The 16,632-nt window shown below is 40.0% G+C and overlaps 1 protein-coding gene across 2 annotated transcripts in view; it reads left to right on the forward strand.

The window, feature by feature from the left end:
* Positions 1 to 16,632, forward strand: part of LOC124619520 (intraflagellar transport protein 56) — a 179,054-nt gene that overhangs the window by 69,722 nt on the left and 92,700 nt on the right. For both annotated transcript variants that reach the window (XM_047145967.1, XM_047145968.1), the window contains one exon: positions 1,577 to 1,785. In XM_047145967.1, the coding sequence (XP_047001923.1) occupies positions 1,577 to 1,785 (209 nt within the window). The remainder of the gene's footprint in view (positions 1 to 1,576; positions 1,786 to 16,632) is intronic.

The following is a 16,632-nucleotide window of genomic DNA, read 5'->3' on the forward strand; positions in this document are numbered from 1 at the left end:
ATAAAAACTTTGAGGTTTGCCGATGACATTGTAATTCTGTCAGAGACAGCAAAGAACCTGGAGGAACAGCTGAACGGAATGGACAGTGTCTTGAAAGGAGGATATAAGATGAACATCAACAGAAGCAAAACGAGGATAATGGAATGTAGTCGAATTAAATCGGGTGATGCTGCGGGAATTAGATTAGGAAATGAGAGGCTTAAAGTAGTAAATGAGTTTTGCTATTTGGAGAGCAAAATAACTGATGATGGTCGAAGTAGAGACGATATAAAATGTAGACTGGCAATGGCAAGGAAAGCGTTTCTGAAAAAGAGAAATTTGTTAACATCGAGTATAGATTTAAGTGCCAGGAAGTCGTTTCTGAAAGTATTTGTATGGAGTGTAGCCATGTATGGAAGTGAAATGTGGACGATAAACAGTTTAGACAAGAAGAGAATAGATGCTTTCTAAATGTGGTGCTACAGAAGAATGCTGAAGATTAGATGGGTAGATCACATAACTAATGAGGAGGTATTGAATAGAATTGGAGAGAAGAGAAGTTTGTGGCATAACTTGACTAGGAGAAGGGATCAGTTGGTAGGGCATATTCTGAGGCATCAAGGAATCACCAGTTTAGTATTGGAGGGCAGCGTGGGGGGTAAAAATCATAGAGGGACACCAAGAGATGAATATACTAAACAGATTCAGAAGAATATAGGTTGCAGTAGGTACTGGGAGAGTAGCATGGATAGAGTAAAATGGAGAGCTGCATCAAACCAGTCTCAGGACTGAAGACCACAACAGCAACATGGCAAAATAAAATAATGAGTCCATTTGTTCTGAGTTTTCCACTCTCAGCTTATTACTATATTTTTATTTAGTCTGGTATGGGTGTAACAGATAATTATTTACAAAATTCTGAATGAATTCTGTATTGAAACCATTTTTTTTCTGCCATCCGAAATTTTAACTTCTCTCCCACATTTATCAGATCTCATTCTTAGGCTGTGCTCATTGGTCGATATTAATAAACTCAACTCCTTTTACTGCTTACTGCTTTTATCTACATATACTTCTCATGGTTTTTATCTACATATACTTCTAAATCTATAACATTCAGTGACATTCTTCTGATCGTAGAACTTCCTTAATGTGAATTGTCCCCTCCTTAAATTATTACTAATCTATATTTCCCTGCCCCAAAAACTTTGTTTGAGAGTCTTGCATGATCTTATTTTTCACCAACATCTTTGCTGTACAGTTCTCTCTCTCTCTCTCCTCTCACTATCCCCTTCTCCCCCCCCCCCCCCCCCCCTCCCCCCCTCCGTTCCTCCTTATTTTCCCTCTAACTTACTCTTCTGCATTTTTCCCTATTGTTCACTGACCTCATTTATATCATAATTCAAATCTTAACTCTGGTTTTAGCCACATCTGCAGGGTATTTTCACTTGAGGTGTATTTTGTATTACTAGGCCCTGTACTAACAGAAAATCTGTATAAAAGAAGTAATAACAATACAGCCTGAGGATGTTAATGTACAATATCAAACACTGTAACATAAAAAGTACAAAATACAATGTGACAAATTGTGTTTCAGGTTCTAGATAAGGCATCTACATCTAATCTGAAGACAAGGCTGCTTTTCCATTTAGCTCATAAACTAGGAGATGAGAAAAAACTAATGGAACATCATCAGGAATTAGAAGACATTGTTGAAGATCAGCTTTCTTTAGCTTCAATACATTATCTTCGTTCTCACTATCAAGAAGCAATTGATATTTACAAGAGGGTGCTTCAAGACAACAGGTAGTATTGCATACGTGAGTGCCTTGTGTGAATTTAAGCAATAGATTTAAGGATAATTATGTAAATATTCTACCCTACTTCCTCCATAGTCTGCATGCAGAACAAAGTGGTGATTTATTTATTTATTGGTCGTGTGAATTGAGGAGTGCACAGTGTACAAAAAACACTGGACTATTCCTTAAAAACTCATGCTGTACACGTTTCTTGAAATTATTACACACATCATTTTACCATTATGTAATATTACACAATATTTTCTTACACTACACACTTTACAAATAAAATTTTAATTGGTCTACAGCTTTGTTTTTATAGATATTCCTTTACTGTGTAGAAGCAGAGGTTGACCAAATAATTCTTCATTGTTGATTTTAAATTGTTCCTGTCCATCATTATTTTTGTGGATTTGCATTATGCTATTTGATGCTGGGATGGAATATTCCTTTCTGTAAGAGTGCTGTATTTGTCTGTTGTACACCTACATTTGTTTGTCTTGTGTGGTTGCTGTGTACAAATTCGTAAATAGTTTCCTGTGTAATTATCATTGGCTTTCACCTTCCATAACTAATAATCTTTTACTGTAATCTAAATGATTTCTAACATGCCCCACAGTTTCCCCAAAATACTTCACCACATTTCAATATTGAGTGAGCTTTATGCAGAAGCTACAGACCTGAGATTATTGTATGATGTACATTTTCTTTGTGTGTTTATGCAAAAGACATGTTCCTGAGATTATCATGTGATACACAGTTTCTTAGTGAGTTTTATGCAGAAGATATGAGCCTGAGGTTATCATACATTATATGGCTTTTTAGCTTTCATATGGATAGTATTTTTATTATTAAACTTGTTTTGCTGATTTCTGTTTATGTAGTCTATACGTGTGTTCCATTTGATATTCTGTTGTATTCATGTACTAAGAAATTTTGAACACTGTTCTTCCGGTTTTTTGTCCATTTATTTCAGTATGAAGATTAGCCAGTGTCTTATTCTGAGTGGTAAATATGTGCATTGTAACAGTTTTTCCAGAGTTATAATGAAGCTGTTTATGTGACCGTACTGCACTATATTCTTTGTGATGACTGTAACATTATTTTGAAAGGTTTCTTTGGTAATTCTTGTAATTAAGGTGCTGATGTCATCTCCAAATTGGTATAGTTTTATGTTACTACTGTTGTCTCTAAAGCATTTACATATAGTAAAAAGAGGATTTATCCCAATATGGAACCTCTGAGAACTCCATGTTTGTCTAGTAATAAATCTAACTGGAGGGTATTGATTGTGCCATTTACTTTGTTTTATGTCTGTGAGCTTTTTTTAAGTAATTTATCATTATTGATGGCATCAGGGACTTTTGCTAAGATTAGGAAATGCTTAAGGTATGTTCCTGCCTGTACAGTGTGTATAGAAAAAAGCACTGCCTTTTTAAAACCATTTTGTGGTTCTATTAGTATTTTATTTTTATTTAAGAAATTAGAAAATCTTTTATAAAAAAGTTGCTCTAGATTTTTAAAAATACAGACAGTAGAGAAACAGTTCTAGAGTTTGACACCTTGCCTTCTCAATCTGGAACCAGTCTGTGGATGCTGTGGCTGACTATTACACGAGAACACTGTGTGTGACAAAAACACCGATTTGTGTTAACTGCCTTTCCATGCCTTCATGTAAGAACACAAAATATAAGAGTATAAAACCTTGATTTACTATAATGTACAACCTGTACAAACAGTGACAAATTTTGTGCAAGTAGTGACCAAGGTTCATCTACAGCAGAAGAGTGCCGACGCTCCCCTTTCAAAACTATGCTGAAATAGTCTCACAAGCATGCCTCATCAGAGAAAAGAGTATTCCACCCCGTATTATCCCTTCTACATTTACCTTGAGGATTTTGGCCTCTTCTCACCAAGCAGAGTAGTATCGTCCTCAACAGATCACTCGTGAGGGATAGCTTCGTCCCACTCCCAGGCACAGAATACAACCTGTCATCAGCCTATGACCCGACAACAGCCAGTGCCTGAAGGAGGCATGGGAAATAGTCTGTAAAATGCCCCCTACATCTTAAGTTCCAGAAATACAGACACACATTCCTCAACATGAACAAAAATCTCAACAGGAAAAGGAAAGAAAGGAAAAAATCTACATGTACCCCCACATACATACTCGCAAACCTCCATGATGCATTGTGGAGGGTACCTCACACCACTACTAGTCATTCCCTGTCCTGTCCCTCTCATAAATGGAGGCAGGGACTGTGTATACGCCTCTGTATGAGTCCTGATGTCTCTTCTCTTGTCCTTACAGTCCTTACCTGAGATGTATATTGATGGTAGTAGGATTTTTCTGCAGTCTGGCATAAATGCAAATTATCTACACTTTCTCAATATAGTGTTTTGCAAAAATAATATCTTCTTTCCTCCAGGGATTCTCAATTGAGTTTGTAGAGCATTTCCATAATATTTGCATGCTGATCGAATCTACCAGTAATAGATCTAGTAGCACACCTCTGAATTGCTTGAATGTCCTCCTTTAATCTGACTTGGTACGGATCCCGAACACTTGAGCAGTACTGAGGAATGGGTCACACTAGTGTTCTATATGCGGTCTCCTTTACAGATGAACCACACTTTCCTAAATCTCTCCCAAAAAACCAAAGTTGACCATTCACCTTCTCAACAACTGATCGTACTTGCTTGTTCCATTTATGTCTGTTTGCTATGTTACAGCTAGATATTTAATTGGCATGACTGTGACAACAGCACACCACTTATACTGTTTTCAAACCTTACTGGAATGGTTTTCATTACTCATATACATTAACTTACTTTTTTCCACATTTAGAGCAATCTGCCATTCATACACCAAATAGAAATTCTGTCCCATTCATCCCGTATCCTCCTACCATCACTCAACGATGACACTTTCCTGTACACAACAGTGCCATCAGCAGACAGTTCCAGATTGTTGGTGATGCTGTCCATCAGATTGTTTATGTGTATAGAGACCAAGAGCAGTCCTATTGCACTTCCCTGGAGAACTTCTGACGATATTCTGGCCTCTGACAAACACTAACCATTGAGGAAATGTATTGTGAGCTATTTCTGAAGAAGTCTTCAAGCCACTCACATATCTGGAAACCTATTCTGTATGTCCAGACCTTCATTAACAGTCTGCATTGATACATTGTGTCAAACACTTTCTGGTACTCTAGCAATATGGAATCTGCCTGTTTGCCTTCATCCATAGTTAGTGCAAGAAAAGTGCAAGTTGAATTTTGTATGGGCAATGCTTTGCAAATCCATGTTGATTTATGGATAGAAGCTTTTCTCTCTGAAGAAACATTTACTATATTTGACCTTAGAATATGATCAAGCATTATGCAGGTGACTGATGTTAAGGATATTGTGCTGTAATTTTGTGGGTTCATTCTTTTATCCTTCTTACATGTGGGTGTCAGCTGTTCTTTTTGTTTCCAGTCACTAGGGGCCAATGTTGAAGAGTACTCTTTGTAAAACTAAATTGGAATTCCAACGTTAACAGCCCTGAATTCCCCAAAACAACATGCAGGTATTAAGCAAATTGATAACAATCGCTCACAACAGGTGATACCACTCCTGCCCTTCCACCTAAAACGCACACAGCCGTTATCTAACGGAACTGCAATATCTACTTTCATCACCTTTCTGTACTTAAATGCCTGATAGCAGACTGCCAGTGATTGACATAGCTCTACAGAAAACCTGATTTTGAGCAGGCTACTCCCCTATTCTCATACATTGCAAAGCACATTACAAAAATTGGGCTGACACTGGATGGGGATTATACATTGGTCCACAAGACCAATTTTAGAGAAAAGATTCCATTGAATACTTCACTAAAAGTGTCAGCTATGCATATCATCTATCTGACACCGCGTAAAATTTATGTAGCTCTGGATGAGGATATCACATACTATATGATACAGATAAAACCTTGCGTCTGCCTCCACTCCTTTCCCTCGTAGGGGATTTTAATACCCAAAATCCTTTGTGGAGCAGTTCCAAAGACTCTTGTTGTTGTTGTTGTTGTTGTTGTTACGGACTTCTGTCCTCAGACTGGTTTGATGCAGCTCTCCATGCCACTCTATCCTGTGCAAGCTTCTTCATCTCCCGGTACCTATGGCAGCCTACATCCTTCTGAATCTGCTCTTTGTCTTTAAATACGTCTGCTTGTGTCTGTATATGTGTGGATGGATATGTGTGTGTGTGCGAGTGTATACCCGTCCTTTTTTCGTTTTTTCCCCCCTAAGGTAAGTCTTTCCGCTTCCGGGATTGGAATGACTCCTTACCCTCTCCCTTAAAACCCACATCCTTTCGTCTTTCCCTCTCCTTCCCTGTTTCCTTATGAGGCAACAGTTTGTTGCAAAAGCTTGAATTTTGTGTGTATGTTTGTGTTTGTTTGTGTGTCTGTCGACCTGCCAGCACTTTCATTTGGTAAGTCACATCATCTTTGTTTTTAGATATATGTTTCCTACGTGGAATGTTTCCCTTTATTATATATATATATATATATATATATATATATATATATATATATATAATTTTTCCCACGTGAAATGTTTCCTTCCATTATATAATGAATTGCTTATGCATGTTGGTGAAGGCGGATCGCTCTCCAATTGTACCGCCTCCATTTTTCCCTTTTTTTTTAACAGGGTGTACCAAAGCTCTCCCGTCCGCACTGATTTTCGACGATGTTATAAGTTGCGCTAGGGACCGCATCTACCTTCTTTCGAAGTTAGCATGCAACTATGCTGTTATGCGGCGGCTCGTTTAGGCCCATTCAACATCTGTCCTTCAAGTGTAACGAGCAAGTAACGGAGTTTATATTTCATACCTGCCACAGCAAATTTGTGTTCGTGGTGTCTCTATTCTAATTCGAACATTTGACTTACGCTATATGTATTCGTTTCGGAATATCGTTTCTACGTCTTCCGTTAACTATACGTGGATGACATTATGAAGATAATTAATAACATTTGAGAAATACAACTTTGTTTGCGGAAAACATAATGTTGTTTGAAGTCGCCAGTTTTTCCACGACAAACGACTTTCAACAACTTATTATATGCATAATTGTTGCAACTGATTGCCGGGAATATATATATAATTTATTAATAGAGGGAAACATTCCACATGTTTCCACATGTTTTCGCTCCCGGGATTGGAATGACTCCTTACCCTCTCCCTTAAAACCCAAATCCTTTCGTCTTTCCCTCTCCTTCCTGACGAAGCAACCGTTGGTTGCGAAAGCTAGTATTTTGTGTGTATGTTTGTGTGTCTATCGACGTGCCAGCGCTTTCGTTTGGTAAGTCACATCATCTTTGTTTTATATATATATATATATATATATATATATATATATATATATATATATAATGGAAGGAAACATTCCACGTGGGAAAAATTATATATAAAAACAAAGATGAGGTGACTTACCGAACAAAAACGCTGGCAGGTCGATAGACACACAAACATATATATATATATATATATAAAATAGAGGGAAACATTCCACGTGGGAAATATATATCTAAAAACAAAGATGATGTGACTTACCAAACGAAAGCGCTGGCAGGTCGATAGACACACAAACAAACACAAACATACACACAAAATTCAAGCTTTCGCAACAAACTGTTGCCTCATCAGGAAAGAGGGAAGGAGAGGGAAAGACGAAAGGATGTGGGTTTTAAGGGAGAGGGTAAGGAGTCATTCCAATCCCGGGAGTGGAAAGACTTACCTTTGGGGGAAAAGGATGGGTATACACTCGCGCACACACACACACATATCCATCCACACATATACAGACACAAGCAGACATATTTAAAGACAAAGAGTTTGGGCAGAGATGTCAGTCGAGGCGGAAGTGCAGAGGCAAAGATGTTGTTGAATGACAGGTGAGGTATGAGTGGCGGCAACTTGAAATTAGCGGAGATTGAGGCCTGGTGGGTAACGGGAAGAGAGGATATATTGAAGAGCAAGTTCCCATCTCCGGAGTTCGGATAGGTTGGTGTTGGTGGGAAGTATCCAGATAACCCTGACGGTGTAACACTGTGCCAAGATGTGCTGGCCGTGCACCAAGGCATGTTTAGCCACAGGGTGATCCTCATTACGAACAAACACTGTCTGCCTGTGTCCATTCATGCGAATGGATAGTTTGTTGCTGGTCATTCCCACACAGACTGCATCACAGTGTAGGCAGGTCAGTTGGTAAATCACGTGGGTGCTTTCACACGTGGCTCTGCCTTTGATCGTGTACACCTTCCGGGTTACAGGACTGGAGTAGGTGGTGGTGGGAGGGTGCATGGGACAGGTTTTACACCCGGGGCGGTTACAAGGATAGGAGCCAGAGGGTAGGGAAGGTGGTTTGGGGATTTCATAGGGATGACCTAACAGGTTACGAAAGTTAGGTGGACGGCGGAAAGACACTCTTGGTGGAGTGGGGAGGATTTCATGAAGGATGGATCTCATTTCAGGGCAGGATTTGAGGAAGTCGTATCCCTGCTGGAGAGCCACATTAAGAGTCTGGTCCAGTCCCGGAAAGTATCCTGTCACAAGTGGGGCACTTTTGTGGTTCTTCTGTGGGAGGTTCTTGTGTCTGCTTATGTGTGGATGGATATGTGTGTGTGTGCGAGTGTATACCCGTCCTTTTTTCCCTCTAAGGTAAGTCTTTCTGCTCCCGGGATTGGAATGACTCCTTACCCTCTCCCTTAAAACCCACTTCCTTTCGTCTTTCCCTCTCCTTCCCTCTTTCCTGATGAGGCAACAGTTTGTTGCGAAAGCTTGAATTTTGTGTGTATGTATGTGTCTGTTTGTGTTTCTATCGACCTGCCAGCGCTTTCGTATGGTAAGTCACATCATCTTTGTTTTTAAATATATTTTTCCCGCGTGGAATGTTTCCCTCATATATATATATAAACAAAGATGATGTGTCTTACCATACGAAAGCGCTGGCAGGTCGATAGAAACACAAACAGACACATACATACACACAAAATTCAAGCATTCGCAACAAACTGTTGCCTTATCAGGAAAGAGGGAAGGAGAGGGAAAGACGAAAGGAAGTGGGTTTTAAGGGAGAGGGTAAGGAGTCATTCCAATCCCGGGAGCGGAAAGACTTACCTTAGGGGGAAAAAAGGACGGGTATACACTCGCGCACACACACACACACACACACACATATCCATCCACACATATACAGACACAAGCAGACATATTCCCGCGTGGAATGTTTCCCTCTATATATATATATATATATATATATATATATATATAAGACGATGTGACTTACCATACAAAAGCGCTGGCAGGTTGATAGAAACACAAACAGACACATACATACACACAAAATTCAAGCTTTCGCAACAAACTGTTGCCTCATCAGGAAAGAGGGAAGGGGAGGGAAAGACCCACTTCCTTTCGTCTTTCCCTCTCCTTCCTTCTTTCCTGATGAGGCAACAGTTTGTTGTGAAAGCTTGAATTTTGTGTGTATGTATGTGTCTGTCTGTGTTTCTATCGACCTGCCAGCACTTTCGTATGAGGCAACAGTTTGTTGCGAAAGCTTGAATTTTGTATGTATGTTTGTGTGTGTGTGGACCTGCCAGCACTTTCATTTGGTAAGTCACATCATCTTTGTTTTTAGATATATTTTTCCTATGTGGAATGTTTCCCTCTATACACACACACATATATATATATATATATATATATATATATATATATATATATATATTTGAATTACACACAAAAAAAAAAAAAGAAGAAGAAGGTTCCATGGCGCGAGATTCGATCCGGCGACTTTCGGATTATGAACCCGAGCGCTTACCCCTGCACCACGATGCTGTAGGAAATTATTAATCGTAGAGAGTATTTCACCGCAACGGTTTCTTTTAACTGTCAATTTTCTCGACAACGGCTGAGAAGTGCATCTTGGTGCTTTGCCACATTACACCTCTGGCCATGAGCTTTTATTATGCGCAGTATGAATCAAATCTGAATTTCACAGTTGGCGGCCTCCCCTTGTTAGTGAGACAATATACCAGACCAGGTATTTTTCATGATTAACATAGGTTGTTTACGGTCTATTGTGACTGTGTATAGCTTATATTACTTGTATAACTGTGACTGTGGAAAAATGGAGCTTTAATCTTTATATTTTAAGTTCCAGATCTCCAACTTACTTCAGCCCAGCACATGATCCCTATCAGTCTAAGAACCTTTAACCCAACCTTCCTGTCTCTGTTTGTTGGGAGGTGCACGATGATTTATGTGACAGCAACCACTTTCTGATTATTCTTTCTTTACTGTACTGAACATCAGAACACCCTCCACACTGGGACTTAAAGAAAGCAGATTGACATAGCTCCACCAATTCTTTGAATCCTGAACTCCTCTTCCATGGAGATACACTTGTCACCTTCAAGAATTTCCAAGCCCAGGCCTACTGTCTAGTTAAAATATGCAAGGAGTGTTGGCAAGATTTGTAATCACATTTGGAACCTGCACTTCCTCCCCCCAAGTATGGGATAAACTATACAGCAGTTACAGGCAGTGTCCTGGCTGTAGATCAGGATTGCTACATTCAATCTGATGCCATTGTCATTGCTGATCAACTAGCAACGCAGTTTGACCAAGTCTCAGCATGTGCAAGTTTCCCTACCCCTCCCTTTCACCTCCATAAAAGATGAGGTTAAAGTCTTTACCTATCAGTCATTTCTCAGTCTTCAGAAGCTTACAATGACCCATTCCATGAATAGAAACTTCTTAGTAACCTGACACAATGCCATGACACAGCCCCAGACCCTGATCACATACTTAACCAGATCCTACCTCATTTACCCCTAGAATACAAACATCATATTATTGCACTTTTTAGTTGCATCTGGTGTGAGAGTGAGTTCCTGCCCCTCACCGCCTTCCCTCTTTCTCCACCGTGATCCCCCTCACCGTCTGAGTAAATTGAAAGCATAGTTATCCGAATTTTGAAACCAAGAAAAGATCCACATGACAAAGGCAACTGTTGCCATATTTGTTTTACAAATGTTGTATGCAAGTGGTTCAAATGAATGGTTAACAGACAGCTTGTTTCAACTCTTCTAAGGGATTCTATCCAAATTTCATTGTGGATTTTGGCAGGCCTTGCCTACCAGTGACCACCTAATTTGCTCAGAATCTGATTTTAGAATGGCCTTCAATTGCCACCAACACCTTGTTGTCCTATTTTTGATTTTGCTGAGCTGCAACCAGCCTACGTCACTGTTTGGTGGTCTCATGTTGTTACTAGAGATGGTATCATATTCTTCTTTAGAGGTGCTGTTCTGACTCTTATTTAAAAATTTTTATCTTATGAATCCTTTGGTGTTCAAGTATGTGGCCCCCACACTCAGAGAAACCAAGTCCCACAAGGTTCCGTTTCGAGCATAACCCTTATTCCAGTAGCATTTAACAGACTAATAAAGACTGTGGAATTACAGTCTCACCTTCACCTTACAGTTCTTCAAACCTAAGTTTTGCAAAAATGTCAACTACAAGGCACCTTGAAGATTTCTTCAATCTTGTACTCTGTCCCATGGTTTCCAATTCACTAGCTCCCAGAAGGATGTAGGTTGCAGTAAGTGCTGGGAGATGAAGAAGCTTGCACAGTATAGAGTAGCATGGAGACCTGCATCAAACCAGTCTCGGGACTGAAGACAACAACAACAACAACAGCTCCAAAATGTGTGTAATGCACATCAGCCATCACTGAAAGATCCTCCCACATCCAGATCTTTATTTGAGCAGTGAAGAATAACTGGTGTTGTTGGGTTGCACACCATGTACAGTCTGTTTGCCAACTTTTATCATAATAATATCTTGCTGTCACCATTCTCAAGGTTATTTTCTATAGTGGACATACTACACAGTGCAGTGGACTGTGCCATATAACTTCTTCACCTTTTGCAGTGGGGCGGGTGCTGTGAAAGAGATCCGATGTACCCAAGCTACTAAATTGTATAAAGAATTTTGTGGTAACTTTTCTGTTGCATAATTTCCATTACAGTTGTGGAGCAACTCTCTTAACCAGTAGTCCCAAACAGATCATGACGTGTTGATCTTCTGATTTGAAATGTCAGAACATAATTACAGTTCTCATGTATTTCTTCATTTGTTCAGGTATTTACCTTCTGGCTCATGTCATTCTCCATGACTTCAGAGATGCCACCAAGCCATGACACCAAAACATAAGCAGGCCTCCACATCAGATGGAGATGTGCATTTTCCTTCGTGCTTTGTCATTGTGCTGAGGTACTTCCTATTACATTCATCTGCACATACATCAAATCAGGGTGAATGCAGTGCATTGTTCAATACTTAACAACTATCTAAACTGTGTTTCCAGTTTCAATGAACATCTTTCATCTACCTAAGTGGTTAAAGGTGGAACATGCTATTCTATAGAATAACCATTTTACACCATATTGGACATGGCTGGTCGCCACCAACAACAGTCTCAGCCATGGTGGTGTGGGGTTGACCTGACCCCAACTATTGATTTCTTTATCCTTCTACATCCCTCATCGTTCTAACCTAAGGATGGTATCTTATTTACTCTTACCATTTAATCAACTTGGTCGCTGTTGGGCCTTGGCTCTTGAAGACAGTGCCCACAGTTTTTAATGTGGAAGAGGTGTCAAAGAAAGTAAAAAACATTTGTAGAAACATATTATATGTCATTCAAATTGGCTGTATTGTAGATTTCTTGCCAAGTTTGCCCTTCAGGGTTCACTTTAAATATATTCTTTGCAAAAGGGCTCATATTTCTAACTTTTTCATTTACTACTTTGGGATATCGCTATGCCTTGATTACATTTAGCATTTCTATCTGTTTCTAACCTTCTGTCTGAGATTCTTTGGCCAACATGTGTTTGATGATTTATTTGATGATTTTTCTGACATTCTGAAAGCATGAGTGGCTGGCATTGTCAAGGCTTGTGTCTCTCCCATATACAATTAATTCAGTTTGTCATCCTAGGGATATATGGCAGAAAGGCCATACCCAACACTTCTTCCTCGTTGTGCTACTGACAGATTGCAATCCAGCTCACAGCCACAGATTATATGTACCTGTCACACTAACATCTGAGGGTTTTTCCATGGTCATTACCTCTGTGGTTCTCCCCCATTGCTACCCGCAACAGTTGTTCACTGCAACATGAGTATTCAGCATTCATTCAACTTGATGGTTTCCTCTTTCTTGTTAGAGCAGTTGTCATGTTTCTAGATTTCTAAGGCTTCCCTAAGCAAATAGGTGTGCCAATTCTTCTTCAATGCAAGAACTTCCATGTTGGCATGTTTTGTTACATGGTCAATCTTGCACATCACATGCTTTGCTACAGCTGATTTCTCTACCTGACGCAACATTTAATGCGATTTATGTTTGGTCATCCTGGTGTTGATTGATCGTCCAGTCACTCCAACAGAGACTTACCAAGTGCACATGGAGTGCGCTATACTCCCAACATTGCAAATGGGTTTTTGTGCTCTGGCAATCTGAGAAACTCTTTGATCTTCTTTGTCAGTTTAAAATGTATCGTTACACTGTGTCGTTCAACATACAATTAATTCAGTCCATCAACCTGGGGACGTGTGGCAGAAAGACCCTACCTGACACTTCTTCTTCCAATGTGTCTCTTTTTCCGAATGTTAGATTTCGTGACACTTCTTATGTTACTGGTGGTATACTCATTGCTCCTCAGAATGCTTTCCAGGTGTTGCGCCTCACATCTGAGGAGCTGCAGCTGACATGTTCATCTTGCAAGCATTACGACCATATTAATTGCCCCTCTTTTCCAGCTTGGATGGTGATTTGACATTTTGTGTGGGTATCAGTACATGTCAGTTTTTGATAAATATTGTGTCCCAGGTTCTCACCATCCTTCATAACCAGCATGTCTAGAAAGGGTAGCTGTTGGTCCTTTTCTACCTCCACAGTAAATTTTATGTTGGCGTGCAAACTGTTCAGATATCTTAGGAAGTCACCAAGCTGGTCCTTATGGTGGCTCCACACAATGAAGGTGTTGTTGACATACATGTACCACTCCTTAAGTTTACAAGGTGCCAAGTCCACCGCCTGTGTTTCAAAATATTACATGAAGAATTTGGCTACCAATGGATTGAGTGGACTGCCCATTGTGACATCTTCTAGCTGTTCGTAGAAATTACCATTCCACATTAAATTGCACATGGTAAGACATCTGTGGAAGAACTTGGTGATGTCGTGCAGTAAAATGGAACTGATATGTTCCAAAGAATCCCTGAGTTGTCCTTTGGTAAATGAAGAAACAACATCAAAGCTGAACAGGTTATTGTTTGGTCTAAGTTTTAGTTTCTTCAGTTTCTCAATGAAATGTCTTGAGCCTTTTTTGTGTGTGTTGGTATTTCCCACTTGGGGCTGAAGCAGACAGACAAAGTGTTTCACCAATCTATATGTTGGTGAGCCAGGAGTGCTCACTATTGGTCTTAGTGGAGTATTATTTTTATGGGTTTTTGGTGATAGAGCTTCTGTGATGCACAGTTTACTCTGTACGTCTGCTGAAAGAGTAGATGCCTTGCAAGAGTGGAAAGCAGATCCACAAGTCAATTCCCAATTTGTTATGTGCAGTGGTCAACCGCAGTGAAAAACGTTGACATCAGAGAGATGGTCTGTTCTTCAAAAAGGAGTGAATGTACCATCATCCTCAGAACTTTGCCTATGGAGGATATTATTGCTAACACCAAAGTGATCATCTGGACCCTTCCTTGTAAAAAAGGTGAGAAAATACTTACTGAGGCCACCAGAATTCTGTTTGCAGTGAAACTGCCCCAACACCAACAATAGTGTGTTGGTGCTGCCTGCCAAAAATTGAAATGTGATTGTTGTAACAGTGACCAAAGATTATGAGCAGAAGGTTCAGAACCTGTTAGATCCAATGAAATATCAAAACCTAAGCGTGGATCCAATGCATCGGATTACATGGAATGCAAACTAGTTAATCAGAGTGTCTTCTCTCTCATTGGAATAACAGAGAAATGTGTGCATTACAGATTATGAGCAGAAGATTCAGGACCTATTAGATCCAATGACATACTAAACCCTATGCCTGGATCCAATGCAGTGAATCACGTGAAATAGAAATTGGTTAATCGAGGCATCTTCTCGTACCACTCAGGGACTCCCTGGAGCATATTGGCTCCATTTTGCTGCATGACATCACCAAGCTTTACCATGGAAGTCTTAGCAGAGCTATTTCATGTGGAACGGAAATTTCTACAAACAGCTGGAAGATTTCATGATGGGCAGTCCACTTGGTCCTTAAGAGGCCAATTTTTTCATGGAACATTTTGAAACACAGGCACTGGACTTGGTACCTTGTAAACATAAGGTGTGGTAAGGTACGTTGATGACATCTTCATTGTGTGGAGCCATGGTGAGGGACAGTTGGTGACTTCCTATGACACTGAACAGACTGCATGCCAACATAAAATTTACTATGGAGGTAGAAAAAGGCAAACAGCTACCCTTGCTAGAGATGCTGACTATGAGGGATGGTGAGAACCTAGGACACAATGTTTAGCGAAAACTGATGTGGACCTATAACTTCACAAAATGTCAAACCATCACACAAGCCAGAAAAGAGAGACAATTAATATACCCATAATGTGTGCAAGATGAATATGTCAGTCACAGCACCTCAGACATCAGGTGCAACACCTGGAAAGCATTCTGAGGAGCAACAGGTACTCCACCAGTTACATAAGAAGTGTCATGAAATCTAACATTCGGTGAAGTGACATGATTGAAGAAGAAGTATTGGGTAGGGCCTTTCTGCCTTACATCCCCAGGGTGGTGGGCAGAATTTATTGTATGTTAGACATACACAGTGTAAAGATCCTTTACAAATTGACAAAGAAGATCAAAGAGTTTCTCAGATTGGCAGAGGACAAAAAGTACCCACTTGCAATGTCGGAAGTATAGTGCACTCCATGTGCATGTGGAAAAGTCCATGTTGGAACGACTGGATGTTCAATCAACACTAGGATCACCAAATGTGAAAGGCATTGCAGGTTTGACAGGTGGAGAAATCGGCTCCGGCAGAGCAGGTGCTATGTGAGACTGACAATGTAATAAAATTCACTGACATGGAAGTTCTTGCTGTAGAGAAGAGTTGCCACACCCATTTGTTTAGGGAAGCCTAAAAAATCTGGAAACGTGACAATAGCTTCAACGAGAAAGGGAAACCCTCAAGGTGAATGGATCCTGGATTCCTATGTTCCAATGAACAACCATTGCAGTAGCAAGGGGAGAACCACAGTGTAAATGACCAAGGAAAAGTGCTCAGATGTTGGTGCGACTAGTACATATCCATGGCCACGAGCTCAATTCCAGCCTGCCACCAACAACAGAGGGCAAAACTTTGACAATGTCAGCCATTTGTGCTGGCGATACTTCAGGAAAATCATCAATAAGCTTCAGCTGAAGGACCCGAAACGGAAGCCAACAAGCAGTTTGTCAACAAATGGGTGCAGAAAACTCAGTAATTTAGTACTTTTGTCTGTGCATCATGATCTGACAGGTCATTAATATTTTTCCTCACACTGGACCTGTCAATTAGAGGACAGTCATTGAAGACTGATTGTGCTGCTGTTTCCCTGAAAGTAAATTATATGTACCAAGTACCCCTTCTTTTTTCTGGAGAATCAATCATAAAGTTCATATTGAAACCCCCACATAAAAATAAATTCATTTCTTAAGGACCATGTGTAATAAGTCTCAACTCTGGAGAGGAAA

Source organism: Schistocerca americana, chromosome 6 (assembly GCF_021461395.2).
Source record: "Schistocerca americana isolate TAMUIC-IGC-003095 chromosome 6, iqSchAmer2.1, whole genome shotgun sequence".
NCBI classification, from domain to species: domain Eukaryota; kingdom Metazoa; phylum Arthropoda; class Insecta; order Orthoptera; family Acrididae; genus Schistocerca; species Schistocerca americana.